The sequence below is a fragment of the Trypanosoma conorhini genome, assembly GCF_003719485.1.
Source record: "Trypanosoma conorhini strain 025E chromosome Unknown Tco_14.4_contig_00204, whole genome shotgun sequence".
Classification (NCBI taxonomy): domain Eukaryota; phylum Euglenozoa; class Kinetoplastea; order Trypanosomatida; family Trypanosomatidae; genus Trypanosoma; species Trypanosoma conorhini.
The window spans coordinates 1-16,117 of NW_021704291.1; the positions used below are offsets into that span (position 1 = coordinate 1).

At 53.6% G+C, this 16,117-nt stretch overlaps 10 protein-coding genes across 10 annotated transcripts, besides 13 other annotated features; all 10 read right to left on the reverse strand.

The window, feature by feature from the left end:
* Positions 1-172: 172 nt before the first annotated feature.
* Tco025E_04133 (putative vacuolar transport protein 4A) lies at positions 173-1,513 on the reverse strand (the record flags this gene model as incomplete). Its single annotated transcript, XM_029371045.1, has 1 exon — positions 173-1,513. One exon carries the CDS (start codon positions 1,511-1,513, stop codon positions 173-175), a length of 1,341 nt encoding a protein of 446 aa, XP_029228842.1.
* Positions 1,514-1,753: 240 nt separating this feature from the next.
* On the reverse strand, positions 1,754-3,463 carry Tco025E_04134 (uncharacterized protein; the record flags this gene model as incomplete). The annotated part of the gene is made up of 1 exon (XM_029371046.1): positions 1,754-3,463. One exon carries the CDS (start codon positions 3,461-3,463, stop codon positions 1,754-1,756), a length of 1,710 nt encoding a protein of 569 aa, XP_029228843.1.
* A 208-nt stretch (positions 3,464-3,671) lies between these two features.
* Positions 3,672-3,708: a microsatellite.
* Positions 3,709-4,292: 584 nt separating this feature from the next.
* Positions 4,293-5,888, reverse strand: Tco025E_04135 (cytochrome p450-like protein; the record flags this gene model as incomplete). Its single annotated transcript, XM_029371047.1, has 1 exon — positions 4,293-5,888. One exon carries the CDS (start codon positions 5,886-5,888, stop codon positions 4,293-4,295), a length of 1,596 nt encoding a protein of 531 aa, XP_029228844.1.
* Positions 5,889-5,911: 23 nt separating this feature from the next.
* Positions 5,912-5,941: a microsatellite.
* Positions 5,942-6,110: 169 nt separating this feature from the next.
* Positions 6,111-6,137: a microsatellite.
* A 49-nt stretch (positions 6,138-6,186) lies between these two features.
* On the reverse strand, positions 6,187-6,594 carry Tco025E_04136 (uncharacterized protein; the record flags this gene model as incomplete). Its single annotated transcript, XM_029371048.1, has 1 exon — positions 6,187-6,594. One exon carries the CDS (start codon positions 6,592-6,594, stop codon positions 6,187-6,189), a length of 408 nt encoding a protein of 135 aa, XP_029228845.1.
* A 416-nt stretch (positions 6,595-7,010) lies between these two features.
* Tco025E_04137 (uncharacterized protein) lies at positions 7,011-8,396 on the reverse strand (the record flags this gene model as incomplete). The annotated part of the gene is made up of 1 exon (XM_029371049.1): positions 7,011-8,396. The coding sequence occupies one exon, from the start codon at positions 8,394-8,396 to the stop codon at positions 7,011-7,013; it is 1,386 nt and encodes a 461-aa protein (XP_029228846.1).
* An 83-nt stretch (positions 8,397-8,479) lies between these two features.
* Positions 8,480-8,522: a microsatellite.
* A 177-nt stretch (positions 8,523-8,699) lies between these two features.
* Tco025E_04138 (putative rRNA maturation factor) lies at positions 8,700-9,461 on the reverse strand (the record flags this gene model as incomplete). Its single annotated transcript, XM_029371050.1, has 1 exon — positions 8,700-9,461. The coding sequence occupies one exon, from the start codon at positions 9,459-9,461 to the stop codon at positions 8,700-8,702; it is 762 nt and encodes a 253-aa protein (XP_029228847.1).
* A 59-nt stretch (positions 9,462-9,520) lies between these two features.
* Positions 9,521-9,545: a microsatellite.
* Positions 9,546-9,600: 55 nt separating this feature from the next.
* Positions 9,601-10,818, reverse strand: Tco025E_04139 (uncharacterized protein; the record flags this gene model as incomplete). Its single annotated transcript, XM_029371051.1, has 1 exon — positions 9,601-10,818. One exon carries the CDS (start codon positions 10,816-10,818, stop codon positions 9,601-9,603), a length of 1,218 nt encoding a protein of 405 aa, XP_029228848.1.
* A 145-nt stretch (positions 10,819-10,963) lies between these two features.
* Positions 10,964-10,983: a microsatellite.
* Positions 10,984-11,007: 24 nt separating this feature from the next.
* Positions 11,008-11,064: a microsatellite.
* Positions 11,065-11,179: 115 nt separating this feature from the next.
* Positions 11,180-12,370, reverse strand: Tco025E_04140 (BRCA1-associated protein; the record flags this gene model as incomplete). The annotated part of the gene is made up of 1 exon (XM_029371052.1): positions 11,180-12,370. One exon carries the CDS (start codon positions 12,368-12,370, stop codon positions 11,180-11,182), a length of 1,191 nt encoding a protein of 396 aa, XP_029228849.1.
* A 349-nt stretch (positions 12,371-12,719) lies between these two features.
* Positions 12,720-12,748: a microsatellite.
* Positions 12,749-13,045: 297 nt separating this feature from the next.
* On the reverse strand, positions 13,046-13,555 carry Tco025E_04141 (uncharacterized protein; the record flags this gene model as incomplete). The annotated part of the gene is made up of 1 exon (XM_029371053.1): positions 13,046-13,555. The coding sequence occupies one exon, from the start codon at positions 13,553-13,555 to the stop codon at positions 13,046-13,048; it is 510 nt and encodes a 169-aa protein (XP_029228850.1).
* Positions 13,556-14,187: 632 nt separating this feature from the next.
* Positions 14,188-14,216: a microsatellite.
* A 44-nt stretch (positions 14,217-14,260) lies between these two features.
* Positions 14,261-14,284: a microsatellite.
* A 179-nt stretch (positions 14,285-14,463) lies between these two features.
* Positions 14,464-14,509: a sequence feature (A-rich).
* A 42-nt stretch (positions 14,510-14,551) lies between these two features.
* On the reverse strand, positions 14,552-15,742 carry Tco025E_04142 (acetyl-CoA C-acetyltransferase; the record flags this gene model as incomplete). Its single annotated transcript, XM_029371054.1, has 1 exon — positions 14,552-15,742. One exon carries the CDS (start codon positions 15,740-15,742, stop codon positions 14,552-14,554), a length of 1,191 nt encoding a protein of 396 aa, XP_029228851.1.
* A 62-nt stretch (positions 15,743-15,804) lies between these two features.
* Positions 15,805-15,826: a microsatellite.
* A 101-nt stretch (positions 15,827-15,927) lies between these two features.
* Positions 15,928-15,954: a microsatellite.
* Positions 15,955-16,117: the final 163 nt, after the last annotated feature.

Here is a 16,117-nt window from a genome sequence, read left to right on the forward strand (position 1 = left end):
TGGCATTCAAGAAAATAATGCAAACAAAAAAAAAATAGAAATCCTCCACCCGCCAACACACAAAATAAAAACCGAGAGTAAAAAGAGAAAAAAAACAACAACAACGGTCAAGAGCAATGTGAAAAGAAGAAGGAGTGAGAAAAGGTCGTGTGATTTAAGAGGTCAGGGCTCCCTAAACTGCCGCCTTCTTCACGCGGCTGCGCCACTGCCAGAACTTATCCATCTCCTCATTGGAAACTGTTGGAGGAAACTCACGCAGCGCGGCCTCGAAGTCCCCCGGGCATACGTCCGGCACGCCAAGCTCAGCGGCGGGGACAGCAAGCAGAGGCACGGCATTCTCATCCGCCTTAGAGCACGGCACAAAACACCTACTCGAGGCGTGGGGTGTCATTGCGGCAGGCATCGGTTTGACGTACTCTGACTGGGCAATCTTCTGCACGGGTTTCATCACGGCGTGCATGGCAACCTGTTGAATGTCAGACGCGGAGTAGCCTTCTGTGCAGTTGACAAGCCAGTCAAAATCTTTGTCGCTAAGGGAGTGTGGCACATGCTTAAGCTGCGACATGAGAATCTGGCGCCGAGCCGACGGGGAGGGAAGGCCCACAAAAATAAGGTGATCAAAGCGACGGCGAAAGGCGGCGTCCAAATCCCACGGCAAATTCGTTGCAGCTATAATTGTGACGTTCTCTGCGTTTAAGCTCTGCATACGAAGCAGTAACTCTGTCTTGATCCGCCGTGACGCCTCGCTCTCAGTAGACGCGCCACGGACACCGCAGATCGAGTCCACCTCATCAAAGAAGAGAACACAACGAGGAAGCTGAGACGCCGCCTCAAATACGCCGCGCACATGTTGCTCAGATTCCCCAATCCACTTACTGAGGATGTCTGCCGAAGAAATGGTCAATAGCGTCGCCTCGTACTCAGATGCTGTGGCGGCGGCGAGAAGTGTTTTGCCTGTGCCAGGAGGGCCGTATAACAGAATGCGTCGTGATGGAGATCGAGGCCCTTGAAATAGCTGAGGAAACCGCAATGGGAGCGTCGTTGCTTGTTTCAGGGCCGCGATAGCTTCCTCACACCCCGCGATGTCTTCCCACCGCACGCTTCGGCCAGCGGCAGGCTGACCACATGGCCCCATCATACCCGCAGACGCAGTGTCTGCGTCGTCGCCCACAAGGCACTGCCCAGAACTCAACGAAGCCTCCACTGCCTCGGCTCGACGCGTCGCCCCCTCGCCTCGGTGGCCATCACTGGCGGTGGTGCCTTCAAGCTGCAGATCAAGCACACTCATAAAAGTTCGCGCGACGTGGCCATAGATGCTGCTGCGGTACGGAGTTTGATCATAGGCTTGCATGAGCGAGGTGCACTGCAGGACGCCACGCACGAGGCCTTGAATACGCAAAAGTGAAGCCGCGCCGGCTTTCCTGTTGTGTCCATAAAAAAGAAGCAACCCTCGTGCCTCTGATGCGAGTTGAAGAGCCTCATCAATTTTTTTGGAAGGCAGATCCGCTGTCATTGGAGCCGTGCACCGCTTCTACTACTTCCTTTCCCCGCCCACCCACACACCGCCTCCACTGGTTCACTTTAGCAATGGAGAGCCAGAGACGCAGAAAAAAGGAGACAAGGAGGAATGAAGCAACACACAGCAAACACACAGCAGCATAGAGAAAGCAAAAAACAAGAGAGGAAAAAGAAGGAGAGAAGTAGCAAATAACCAAACAAAAAAAACACACACATAAACACGGTGAGGTTGTGATCACCTTTTGGGACTACAAACTCGCCCATTACCCGATTGTTTCCCCACATCACGAAGCAACAGACTCATGGCATGTTCCAATGAGGCCAGGCGTTCCTCTAAGCGAGAAGACATCCTCTCGTTCTCTTGCCGCACGGTCGTCCGCACCACCTCTCTCACCTGTTCCAGAGTCACGGGGGCAGACACGTCAACGCCTTCCCATGGCAGGGGATCGCGGGAGGACAAAACAAGCTCACCAACGACGGCCGCCGCCGCCGCGTCAGAGGTACGCGCCTGTTTCTCGCTCGCTTCCTCCACGACACGGTGAAGGGTCCCTGAAAGGACCATGACGGCTCCGCGGGACTGTGGCAGCCAGGAACACCCCAGTAGGCGATCTTCACTGCCCTCAATCTGAAGTACACTACAGGGCTTCATCTGCCTGTCCTCCGTCAAACCAAAGAACACGGCGCATCGGCCATCGCACAAGCCTAATTCCAAAAACGCATGGGAGCCCCGTCCAAGGGTACGCCGCAGCGTCGGAAGCACACTAACCGCCGAGGTCAGCTTCGCAAGGGCTTTTTTGCAATCCGTAGATCCCGCATCCATAACGCTGACATTGATGGATGACGACAAGCTTGCGACGCCGCCATCAGCTACCCCGTGAGGCCCGGATGCCACTGCCGCCAACCCTGGTTGTGAGACCCTGACAAGGAGGGCGTGGTGGGCGACGGATGACGGGCGGTGGAGCTGTGGTCGTGTCACCACGAGCGAGAAACCCTCCGCGTGCGGTCGACACGGTGCATCGCGGCACACCGTATTCCATGCGGGCAAGGAGGACACCCGGGCGCCAGATGCCTTTCTCGTCTCAAACGGAACACCGTCCGTACGGTGCAAGGAAAAAAACTCCGTCCCTTCCTCCTGCTCCTCCAGCGTCGTCGCACCAAAACCGCAAAACGTGACAATTCTGTGGGACCCTGAGCACAGTAAAGCGTCGACAGCCACACCGAGGTAACGCGTTGATGGTCCCATGAGAATGGAGCGAATAACCGTGGGCTCATCCAACGGGGAGCCCCACTCCAACACAACAACACTTCCAAGCGTACATCCGAGCAGAAGCGCTGGTCCATGGCGGTAATCTGCGACGCCAGCAATGGAATGAAAGGGTCCGACGTTTAACTCACGACACTCATGCCTCAGTTCCCCGCCTGCGTGCTGTAGCGGAAAGGAAAACCCCTGTACCTTCTGATGGCCAGAAGTAAGTACAAAAGGACATCCCGCTACTGTTACAGCGCAGAGGTCTAAGGCGTGCGTCACCGCATTTACAAACGTCTCCGCATCGCCCTCTTCGCTGTCGCTAGCATCATCCTCAACGTCATTTTCACGAAGTCCCGAGCGCACACACACCACTTCACCCGACGAGCTCATCACAGCAACCACGCTGACACCCGCACACACAACCTTCGCAATGCCGAAGAGAGGCTCCGCGTTGAAGGAGAACGCACGCCGTGCGAGAATCATGGCGGAGTTGTCCGCCGCTACTGTCAAGAATGTCAATTCCCCTTGGCGAGTGTCATCCGCGCGCAGGGTGGCAGTCACCAGCACGTCGTGGCCTCCGTCCACCGCAAACGATACTGCCGCAAGGAGGCCACTCGAAGCGCGAGTGACCGGCGCGGCTGCAGGGGGCACGCGCGCCACGCCACGCAACGACTTGGCCACTGGTTCCCCCGCCATTCTGTAGAAAGACACGGATGTGGGGGAAATCGCTAATAAAGGCACAGCAGCCCCAGAAGGGTGGCCGGCGCACCAAAAACAGGGACCGACAAAGAAGAGAAGCATCTAAAAAGCAAAGAGAGAACCCGCACAGGCGCAGCCGCGCAAGAGAAACCCCCGCAGCAAGAAAAATGGAGCAGAAAACCAAATAGCGGCTTACTCACCCGTGAAGAAAGAAGAAAAAAGAAAAAAAAAAGGAAAAAAGACACTCTACATTGAATATTTGTCTCGTTTTTCCATCACTCAGTTCTTGCCGTTCTGTAGGAAACGGGTCGAATTGTGCCACGACGTTCCACGCTTCCGCATGCCCTTCCTACTCTCAGCACTGAGAAAAAGATTATGGGGAGGGGGAGGAGAGCGCGACACGCAACCGTGCGCCTCCTGTAGTGAGAGAGTAGCACACAAGCGTTGAACGGGCTCACGACCACGCGCGTTCGCGAAGATGTCAAAAGAAAAATCTGACACGTGATGCGTGAGTACCAAGTCCATACATCCACAGTAAAGACAAAGAGAATACGATGAAAGCAATAATAATAAAAAAAAGCGATGGTCCAGTGCCTACAAAGAGATACATACTCACGCAAAGGCAGTTAAAGCGGCACAGGACGGCAGTGCAAGTGAAGAAAAATATAATGAGTCAAAACAGCTTAAGAGCGAGACAGGCAAATAATAATAAGGCTCACAAAGATGCCGCAGCAAATGGAAGGCAACGAAAACAATATTAGCAACCACACAAGATAAGTTTATTTTCCCTTCGCACCCGACAACTTTTATAGTCGTGGCCCCTCCATTACGCACGGGCAGGCACATTCTGTATCGCGGGGGATGCTGTGGCTGCCTCGTGCTCGCGCAGCAAACGCATGCTGTTGCTTACCGCCTCGTGGGATATGTCGTCGCGCAGCAGTACTTTTACGCGACACGGGTCCGGTGACGTCATTGTAAACGCAAACTGCATGCGGGGGAACGACCCGACCGAAGCAAGGCGCAGATGCCGCACAAGCACAGCTGTTGTGAGGATGACTTCGTATAAACCATACGTCTTCCCAATACAGTTGCGGTTTCCGGTACTAAAAGGAATGTAGCCGCATCGACCACATCGCACACGGAGTTCCTTTCCTTCCTCCCCTAACCAGCGCTCCGGACGGAAGACATCAGCGTCCTCGCCGTAGATCTTCACGCTGCGGTGGACACCAAAGATGTTTACCACACAAACACTTCCCTTTTGCAGAGTAACGTCAGAGGCTGGGAGATGCACATCCCTGTCAGCATCACGGTAGACAAGCGGGGCTGCAGGAAAAAGACGCATAGATTCACGCACAACAGCAGTAAGATATTCGCATTCCATCAGTTCCTCAATTGTTGGGCATATGCAAGGGAACGGCATAACAGACACAAGTTCGTCGTAAAGACACTGTTGAACCTTTTCATCGCGTGCCAATAGAGCGAAAAGAAAGTGCAACGTATTACTCGTTGTATCTTGTCCTGCAAACAGGAAGGTGATGAGGTGACCCAGGAAGTCCACCTTGTCAAAGTGCACATTGAGCTCATCCATCAGTACATCATCCAGCGCCACCCAGCGTTGGGGCTCGCCACTCTCAAGGCTCCTCTGCATGAGTAGATTACTTAACTTCATCAGGATCGCCTCCGCGTCCCGTTGCGCGGCTGTGCGGTAGTAGGGACAGAGACAGTTTAGCTTGTTCAGCCTTGTCATGACCAAAAAGGCATTAAGAACAGAGACAGCGTCATCCCCTGAGGCATGAAAAGCCGCCTCAGCGACAACACTAAAGGTCATACGACGAACGTAGTCGCTAAGGTTGACGGTGGTAACACCGTCACCGGCGCGACGGCAAAGTTCAAGGAAAGTCCCCAATAAGCGAAGCACATGCACGCGCATCACCCCATTCGCAAGATCCTTAACATTGGTGGGACGAAATATAGTCTCCAAGATGCGACGATGCTTTCGATGCTTCTCCTTATCCCCCATCGCCAGCAGACCATTTCCAATCATGACGCGCAACCTATCGTAGCCGGAACGTTTACTGAAGCATGACTCCTGCCGCAGCAGCACCTCTTCAATGTCGGCCGCCTTTGAAATGACAATGTGGCGGCGAAAAAAAATGCGCATTAGAAAGGGCCTCTCATTGAAGAGGCGCGTCCACTGCAGGAGGTGGAGCATCGATTCCCCCTTGCGCATCACATAGAAATGCTGTAGAAGAAACCGCTTGAGGTAGCGATCCATGATCCCGTCGCCTGGGAATGGGGGAAAAGTTGGGCTTGGAATGCCGGGTGGATTTGTTAGTACGCCCCAGAGAACACGTATCACACAAATAGAAACAGCTAACGTCGCCGCGGCGGCGACTTTCGCGTTCACAAGCGTGTACCCCATCAGCGCCCGTTCGTCAAGAGAGGTTTCACTTCCTTCCTTTTCTTTTTCTTTTCGTGTCGCTGTTGCTTTCGTATGTATGCATGTGCACTCCCAACCTTGAGAGCCCTGGACAACGCCATCGAAAAAAAAGAAAAAAGTAACAAGATCGATCTACATGTAGGCACATATGCGTGCTACACGGGCAATCAGAGGGGCGTTAAGAGAATTATCGACATCACGGACACACACAGACAGCCAGTCAGCCAGACACGAGTTGGCACAGCCAAATACGATCCCCACCCGCAAGGTTCAACACCCGCTAGTTCAACTTGGCACCCAAAGGAAGTTTGTGTACCGTCTTTGCCCGCTCCGCCTTCGCCCGCTGCGCCTCTTCGTATGCCACTTGGCGGGAGAGTTGAAAGGTGACGACCTCGCCCGGCTTGGGGTTACGCGGGGAGTGCAGGGCCTGCAGAAACGAACCCGCGTGGTCCATAAGAAATCGTTGCTTCTCAGGATCTGTCTCGTGGCAGTTCTCGCGCCACTGCTGCATCAGACGCTTTTGTAAGAACTGACGCGCATGACGTGACTTCACCCTAATGTCAATCGAGCGATAACACATCCGCAGCAGGGAATACGCGGACTTAATTTCAAGCACCTCTTGTTGCGCATTTGTGTGCGTCGTCGTGGGCGCACTCAGTAGCCGAGGCGTGCGACGAAACATAGACATTGCGTACAGTGCGTGACTGCTGTGCGGTGTATGATGCTTGCCCGACCTTGTTTTCCTCCTCAAGCAGAATGAACGCTCACAACTGTAATGAAATGTGATGCGACAGAGGGTTATTGCAACGTGTCACTCACGAGGTGAACATCCTGTGCGATTGTATGGTTGAAAAGGAGGGAGTTGAGTACAGCAAGAAAAGGAAGGAGTGGCAACGATCAAATAAAAAAAAAAGAGCAATATGGTATCCGCAACCGCCGCCTTTTCCCGCGGGGAGGTAGTACCGTAACACTCAACGAGACAAGAAACACTGGGAATCAGGATTGCATGCATGTTTACATTGCGAACGTAGGCCATCGATCAGCCTCTCGCTCCTTCGCTCTCTGTCGCCTTCGCACCTCTCTCCGTCCTCGCCATCGCCCGCCTCAGAGGTCTTCGATGGGCGGAAGCGACGGTTCATTTGTCACGAATGCGCGATACGACTCGGGAAGGGCACTATCGTTCAGAAAAAGCCATTCACACGATCTTTGCGCAAATGCCTCAAAGAAGCTTCCCGTTTCTGCCAAACATCGCATTACAGACTGCCCCCGCATGACTCCGCGTGCTGCAAGGGTGTGCCGACACACACTACGAATGCGATGAAGATACGCCTCACCCGAGCACGCACTAACCCCCTTGAGTGAGACATATGTGAGGTTTGACCTTCGTATGGCGGTTGAGAGTGCCGCCGCCTTACTTTCAGGTATTTCCACGCCGTCAAGAAGCAGCACTTCAAGGTTTCGCAGTTTTGGGAGACAGCTGATGAGGGAACACACATCGGCGCTTGTAAGACGGGTATAACTAAGATCCAGCTCTTCAAGCAGGCAGCAGCCCTGGAGGAGGAAGTCGTAGAAGGATGACATGTCACCACCACCGAGGCGATTGCCTTGTAAGCTCAGTCGTCGAATGGAGGTGCGGCCCAACAGCATCGCCAGCATGTTTGAACAGGAGGCATCAATCCAGTTGTAGGAGAGATTTAGGTACCGTAGCTGGGGTTGCAGCGAATGACACTGAGTAAGGGCGCACAAAAGCAATAAAAGGGTGGCCGCGCCAATCTCACAAAAGGGCAATGAAAGACACTGCAAATGGCGGGCGTCATTGCGCAAAATTCCATCAAAGAGTAGTACGGCTGCCCTATCAGGGGTTAGTGTGAGATGGTCAAGATGAAAGAGGGAGAATACGGCGCATTTGCGGCGCATGTGAAGAGTGAGGTCGGCAATAAACTGGTTCTCGCTCGCAGTACTTCGCAACCCAAATGGGATAAGCGGTGGGTAATGTTCCTGCGAATTCGCGGTGCAGGGTAAAGTGCGCAGTGAGAGCCACCACTCCCCTGCGAGCCGCAACTCATACTTCCATTCTCGCCGGACGCTGGGCGTATTCCAGGAACACCGCCTCGGTGCCGTGCAAAGGGTAACAAAAAGGACCTCCACCACCCTGTCGACAATGTGGGAGTGCGGCGCGTCTGGCGAGATCAGGTACGCCGCCTCCTCATCCGAAAATGCCTCCAACTCGAGCGTCATAACCTTGTCTATGATATTGCCGCCCCTTTCCATGAGTGACGGTCGGGCGTTCCCAAAGGGGCGCCGGAGTTTGATTACTTCATGACTTTTCTTCCACACGGGCGGCAGTTGCTCCTCCTTGGATTTACTGAGCCGTTGCGGCTTCCGGAAGCGCAGCTCATTGCGCCCCGGGGTCACCATCGAGGCCACCACTACAGGAGGCATCGGCGGGCTGCTGGCTAGCGCCAGTGCCTCGCCCCGATACGTATGCATATATGACACTCTGACATCAAGAAGAGGGTGTGCAGAGAGGATGAAACCAGAGTACTCTGCAACAAAAACAGGCGTTCACATTCCACACACATACAGGCTGAGGGAGACACACACACACACACAAACTGCAGAGAAATAAAACTAAAAATTCCCAGTTTTCTCGTGCTCCTCTCAATCACTGTCCCCCTGAATCCTCCACTCGGTGACTTTGTTGTTGTTTTCCGTGTTCCGTTTTGGGTTGATTCCCACGGGATTTTCTTTTCTTGTCCGTGCATGTGTTCCCTGTGCCTGCGCCTCAGGCTTTCACGAGTTGACGGAGGCAAGGAGTTCGATACCGTCCAGCTCCATTAAACAACCAGGCCAACGGCGCCGGAACGCAGCTAGCTGGTGCAACAACGACCTTTCTCGCCTTGACATCTTCCTCCAACGCTCCGGTGTATCGTGGTCGTACCCCAGGGCGTGCAGCAACGCATGTACCAACGCCACCTGCAGGTAGTCATGAAGTCGCAGATTTCTATGCGGGTAGCGAAGGCAGCGCATCCACATCTCCTCGACACTGACGTAAATCTCCCCGAGGTCTAACAGGGCGCCACGTCTTGGCAGGCCCGTGCATTCCGGTGCAGACAAACAGTTCGTTAAACAAGCGACGTCGTCTTGGTTGGAGAAAAGGAGCTCATTCACCCGCGCTGCGTCAGGGGTGCCACTTCCACTACCGGGGAAGGTCAGAACATCCGTCGGCCTGTTGATCCCTCGGTGCTCGTAATTCAGCAGATGCATCTGCAACGGCCGAACGAAGCTAATCGACAGCTCCACAGACGGTGGGGCACGCTCCAGCCATAGTGCCGTTTCTGTCAGTCTTTGCACGGCGACACCAAACTTGTGCGTCGCGCCGTGAACACGAAGCTGACTGAAGAACGGCCGTGGCATGGCTTCGTGCAGGAGGCATAAACACAGCACCACGACCACACAGAGGCAAGAAAATACGTAACAGGCGAATAAGCTGAAATCCCTCAGAAACTGGATCTGCACATAGGCAGAGCCGCATAGAAATACACGGGCGGACATGAGGATATTGTATGGAGCAAACGAAATAACATCAAGTCAAGGATGAAACAGGTGTGCGTACACGCACACACACACACGCACACAGAGAGAGAGAATCAACAAAAAAAAAATAATGAAGTGGATCCCCCAGAAGACGAAATCAGATGTTTTGAAAGGAACCATACTGCCAACCCTCGGGCGGCTTTTGCGCCGCCTTCACGTGTGCCGCCCGAATAAACTCTTCGCTCCAGGGCACGAAGGCGCTTGCCTTCTCCCGCTTCTTCCCGTCGCTGGCATCGAAGGCTCCAGCCCATTCCGAAGCTTCAATGGGGGGCACATTCCAAATATACCTCTCAAAGGCGTCAGTATTTGGTTTAGGAGATCGGTGTGCGTCCGGGACCGAGCGCCGACGCCTCGCTACCGCCTCGAGAAGCCGCAGCAGGCCGGAGGAAACCGCGTCGAAGAAGCGCTCACCCACGAACTTGCGGAACATGCGGGCAAAAAGCACCAAGTGCATGGTGTCCACCTCTAGCTGCCGCTTTCGCGTCTCACTGAGTTCCTTCTCCTCCGCAACAGCGGCGACGGCCACGGCGCTGCTCTCCCACACATGCGCAACAATCTGACGACAAGAAAAATCATCCACCATGTGGACGCGATACCCACACCGCTGCACGAGACGCACCAACGAAGTGAAACAAAAATAGATGGTGGGGTGCACGCCATTGACACGCAAAACCAATGATGATTTATCCCAGTCCAAATTCCAGTAGCTGGGGAAAGCCACTTCTTCCACAAGCAGTGAGGTATAGCGTTCGACCAAGGAATTGTATGCATCGACCAACTTTATTGTGTCGGGGGAAGAGGCTCCAGCGGCGCTTGCAAGGTGGTACTCCTGTAGAAGCTCAATGACCCTTGTCACTTCCCGCAGCAGCCCTAATGGCGGAATGAGTGACGAGAGATTTGCCGTTCGCTGGCGCACCTCGGAGGTAAACCGTTGTATAATTTCCTCCACGCATGCGTTGTTCGCCGCCGTGATCGCGGTGACCTCCTCCACCGCACTGCAGGAAGCAGACACCACAAGTGGCTCCAAAACCACCCGCGCGCACAACAGGGGTGCCTCACCCGCCATGAAAAGAGCGCCCTCCTTGAGAAACTTTGGCCAGAGACACAGCAACGCCCGGCGCTCATCACTTCCCAGCGCGGAACAGTCCAAGGCAGACCACAGCTGCCCCATATCACTACAAGCCACCGCAAACGCCTTGCTGGACCCAAGCCGCACACGCATTGCTGCCTCCACTCGCTGAAGGAGGTACGAGGCGTCAAAACGGCCTACGCCGCCATCATCGAGAGTTCGGGTGAGCGCCGAAACATGAGACATCCGCACTTACGCCTCTCACCGCTCTTAACTCGATGAGCTCAGCCTCATAAAAGATGCAAAATAATAATAGTAAAAAAGAAAGAAAGTACACTATGTGCGTGGGAAGACATACACATTGGTGCTCATCGCGCTGCCAGTGGCAACCCAACAACAACAACAAAAACAGCCTAATCCAAGCGGAGGTGCCTAACTGGCACGGGTACTGACACTGACACTGAAACTGCGACACGCAAACACACACAGACAGAGTAAACATCCCACACACCTATGTCCTGCTTTTCACAGTGACATAAAACACTAAACCCAGCAACACACGGCGCGGTGAGTGGCTCAGTTAGAAAGCAAAAACAATGGGGTCAATTCAACTTCTTCGCCTCGTTGACTTGTTCTTCATCCTCCCCCTTGCCTTTGGATCGGCCTTGCCCTCAACCCCGCCCACAACGCGAAGGCATTCATACTCGTCCCCCTCCAACTTCTCAGCAATTTGCCGTTGCACAGAAATGTTCAGCTCAATATCCTTTATCGTCTCCTGCAGATTTAAGATTTCACCGGTAAGGCGAATATCCTCCGTCGCAGACTGCCTCACTGTATCCCGCAGCTCACCTTCAAGCTTATCCTGTGATTCCTTCAGCGCCGCCTCCTCCTTCACCTGCATCCGTAGTTCCTCTGTCAGTCTTTGGTTTTCAAGAAAAAGTGACAACCACCGCCGTCGGTTAGCAACGTGATACCTATTGACGTTCATGGCGTTGTATTCAGCAAATTCGTGGCAACTAGCCTCATTCATCTGTGGGTTTGCCCCCTCTCGTTGCTCTCGTTGCTGCTGCTGCTGCTGCTGCAGGCTCCCAAGACCCTCACACTCTGCCCGATGGAGGTCGAGCTGCTCTTTAATCATCAGGGCCAGTTTTTCGTTCGACGTCTCCAATTCCGAGTCATACTTGGCGTTGATGTGCTTTTTTTTGGCCTTTTCCGCGACGACGTCCCCCGCATCGTCGTCCTCAAGCGTCGTTGGAGGATTGTCCCGGTCAGGGTACTGCACCCGCTGAACCGTGCCCGTGTCCACGTCAAAGGTCATAACGATGCGGTGCACAAAGGCGTCACTTTCGTAGTCCCAAATCTGTTGCGTTAAGAGGCTCATGGAGAAGAAATGCCTTTGCTGCAGAAAGTGTTGTCTCGCATGCTGGGCCTGATACCGGCTGCACCCCACAAAACCACATACCAAACAAATCCAGGGATCGCCAGAAAGTTGGCATTCATCGCAGTAAATTTCGGGAACTCCTCGCTGCATCTTAATTGCAGTTTGGCATACGACACACGACGAGTTTTCAATAAAGCATGTGCACTCCCTATCCGGAGGGCAGCGGCAGGTGCGAAAGGTGTAACCGGTGAGTGTCGGCTCTAGACGCTCCGCACAAATCGTACAGGTAGGAATAACATAGTAATTGGAGGATATGTTTTCCTCTGAGATAGGTTCCTTGTCACAGGGGAAGCAAAGCACACGCCGATAGCCAATGCCCGGTGCGTCATCGTCTTGGGCCAAGGAGAGAACCGACATGGAAAGTAACAACTCCTGGCATTCTATTGTTAGAACAGTGCATCCAGAGAACGTGCACACCAAAAACTCCTGAACCTTAAACACTCCTCCACTTTTTTCTTTCAGCCACTTTAGATAGTTGGAGACGCGCTGCAGAGTCTCCTTCCTCACAGTCACCCCCTCCAGTGGATCACGCGTCGGGAATAGGAGGAGGATGTGCTTGGTAGGTATGAATGGCACGAAGAATTCCTTTTTGAAGCTCAGTCGCCGTAGAAGCTGGACACTGCCCACGACCGCATCTACGTGGCAGCTGTCCAAAAAATTAGGTAACTGGTAACCACATAGGGGATCCACAACGGTGTAGCGAAGCTTTTTTTTTTTTGTGATTTTCCTTTTTTTAGTTCCAATAACAAAAAGAAGCAAAGACCGCTAAGGGAGACTTCAACTTGCACCTTTTTTTTTTTATCTCTTTATTTCCTTGTGTCCTATGCCGCTGTGTCGTCCCTTGCGGCAAAGGAGGGTGCGTGGGGGTTGGAGTTGAGAGAAGAAAAGGGAAACGGCAAGAATTTCAGGCAACTTGTAGGATTAACGGAGCCACATACAATGGGCATCCGCGGCATTCTTCTGTACTTTTCGTTACCGGTTTTCTTGCCACACGTCGGGGTGTGTCTGCGACCCACACAACAGCTGGCGCCTTCAGTACTTTGTTCGCAAGTTAAACATCACTGGCCGCTTGGGGCGAAGGTCCGGATTTCGCTCCCCATCCAACACGTTCGCCTCCCGCGCTTTCCCCTCCCCCGCCTCGACTGCTGCGCAGGCCGGACAGCCTCCCCCGCGCACCACACGCTTCTCGACGCTCATCGAAAAGGAATGCTGGCAGACGCCGCACCTCCACCAGACCGGGGCCACGTGACCGATGCCGACGATCTCCGGGTAAAGGTGCATCGGGTTCTTTTCGTGGTCCCACTCCGCCGCGATCTCCGGCGCGGCCGTCCTCAGCCGCGTCGGGAGGTGAAACCGCTTCGCAAGAAACATCTCGACACGCTTGCGGTTGGCCACGCGGATGCAGCTGGCTTTGGACCGCCGCGGCACGACGAGGTGGCCGCCGGGGGAGCCAAGCTCCAACGACAACAGCGACGAACGCGGCAGCGATAACGGACTGCAAGTGACGCTCGCCAACGCACCGACAAGTGCAACTCGCCGCATGTCCTTTGCCCAAACTACACGTCCGACGCAGAAGCCAAAAAAAAAAACAACGTACGGCAGACACATACGGAGGTTACTGGAAGCGGAAAACGAATGCGTCCATTAACACTTGCGAGGGTAGAACACAACTGCACGCGTTAGCAGACGCAGCAAACAACACGCAGCGGCACTCTGTCAAGTGTGTGGGAAGAGAGGGAACAAGAGGGCCCTCCTCAATCGAATTTCACACCAAACTCGATTGTACCGAGCCACGCGCCACCGAAAACGGGGAAAGAAAAACCCGGCGGGAGAAGAAAAACTATAGCACTCCTCTCTGTTCCCCACTCTAGGTGCTCCCCCTTCATCATGACGAAGACGACGACGGCAACACATAACGGCGGAGGCGGAGCAAGGGACAACGCAGGCCTCCACCTCTCAATGTGGAGTGATAAGCAGACACACAATTGTGAAACAATGGACTTCCGTACGCGTTGAGGCCTCGCACATCCTTTATGACGGGGTGAGTGGATGTACTCTCGGGCAAGGAGAGAAGAAGAAAAGAGAGACAGGGAGAGTAAAAAATTGAGAATGAATAAACAACGCCTCGGCATGCAGAGGTGTTGGACGTCAATTACGTACAGAGTTGGCGCCAGTTTTTTTTTTGTTTTTTTTTTTTGATTTTGAATACATTTTCCCCAAAACCCAATTCTTAATTTTCTCTATGTACATCCATCCATCCCATCCCATCCCCCGCGTCCTCTTGCTTCCACTCGCTCGCAACCAGGAAACCCATTCGCGTTGGAGGCTTGCACGTGAAAGGCATTGCTGACCAAGCATTTGTGCGCGACTGCATTAACCGACAATCCCAGGAGTGAGGAGGAGGTAAATAAAAAAGGACGATCGCAATAACACCCAACATACCCATACACAAAGAAAAAGAAAAAGAAACAAGCAAAAACAGGGGAAAAAAGAAAAGCAATGAGGTGAGCGGTGCTCTGGGGACATGAGGAGGGACGCCTACGAACGCAGCACAAGCACCTCACCACTGCCCATTCCTCCACCAACACAACGGGAGGTGACACCGACACTTTTGCCACGTTTACGCAGTTGGTAGACCATATCCACCACCTGCCGCACTCCTGTGCAGCCGACGGGGTGGCCAAGGGAGATTCCACTACCCCACAGATTTATCCGCTCTACATTTAACTCGGGGTACGCCTTCATTCCCGCCCCAACCACTGCCGCAAAGGCTTCATTCATCTCAAAATAGTCAACATCAGCTAACTTCATGCCAGCTCGATCCATGATTTTTGGAAGTATTTTAAAGGCTCCCTCGCCCATAAGTTCCTTTGGAACCCCAATGTTGCCGTAAGCGCGCAGCTCTGCCAATATGGGGAGGCCCAACTCCCTTGCTTTGGCCTCCGACGCCAAGACGACTACTGCCGCCCCGTCATTCATGCTGCTTGAATTGGCCGCAGTAATGGTTCCACCCTCTGGTTTAAAGTAGGGTTTCTGTTTTGCGAAATACGCCATGTCAAGCTTCTTGGGTCCCTCATCCCGCGCCACTGTCCGAACGCCTTTTCGGTCGGGAACCTCAAGAGGCGTGACGTAGTCAAACATGCCCTTCTCCCAGGTATTCATGGCATTTTCATGAGAACGAAAGGCAATTTCATCCTGTAACCCGCGTGAGACGCCGTACTTTTCTACGAGGCGTTCTGTTAAGAGCCCCATAAGCTCCCCTTTTTTGCCAACATTGCAGTCCGTGAGTCCTTGCATGAGACCATCTACGAGGGTAATATCACCGTAGAGTTTGTTATTAACGCGGCATGTGTACAGGTACCGGGGAGTATTGGACATGCTCTCCACACCGCCAGCCATTCCCACGGAAATCTCCCCCAGCAGGATACGGCGCGCCACGTCATGAATGGCCGCCCCACCTGATGCGCAGTTTTCATGCATCATTGTTCCTCCCGAGGTGACGGGAGCACCGACGTCCTCGCATACCATCCTGGCAAGGTTTGGACTGCGCCCATCGGACATGACGCGGCCAAGCGTCATATAGTCAACAAAATTGGCGTCACACTTGGAATTTAACAGGGCCGCTTTCGCAATTTGAGTGATGAGCGGCCGTGCAAGGAGCTCTGCCAGCCCCCCGCCAAGCGAACCAATGGGGCTGCGGGCCCCGCCGCAAACAACAACCTTTGACATGGGCACTGTATTTGTACGGCAACAAAAACGCAAGAACCTGTTGATATCACTCTAGCCACGGCATATATATATATATATATATATGCCCAAATACGTACAGAAAAAAAGAAGAGAGAAGAGCAACAACAAAGAAAAGTTCCGCGGCGGCAAGAAATCCCCACTACAAAGAGACGTAGGAAAAAAAAGGAGGAGGGAGGGAGAGGGGGAGGGAGAACAAGAAGCCTGTTAAAGCACCGCGTCCACCCACCCACACGCACAAACACACATGAAAAAAGAAAAGCAAGACAGAGCTAGAAGGACACCGTGTGTGAGAGAGAGCAAGCGTATGGCACTCTGCAGCCGAGGCACCCTACTTCCATTGGAGTAATGCTTCGG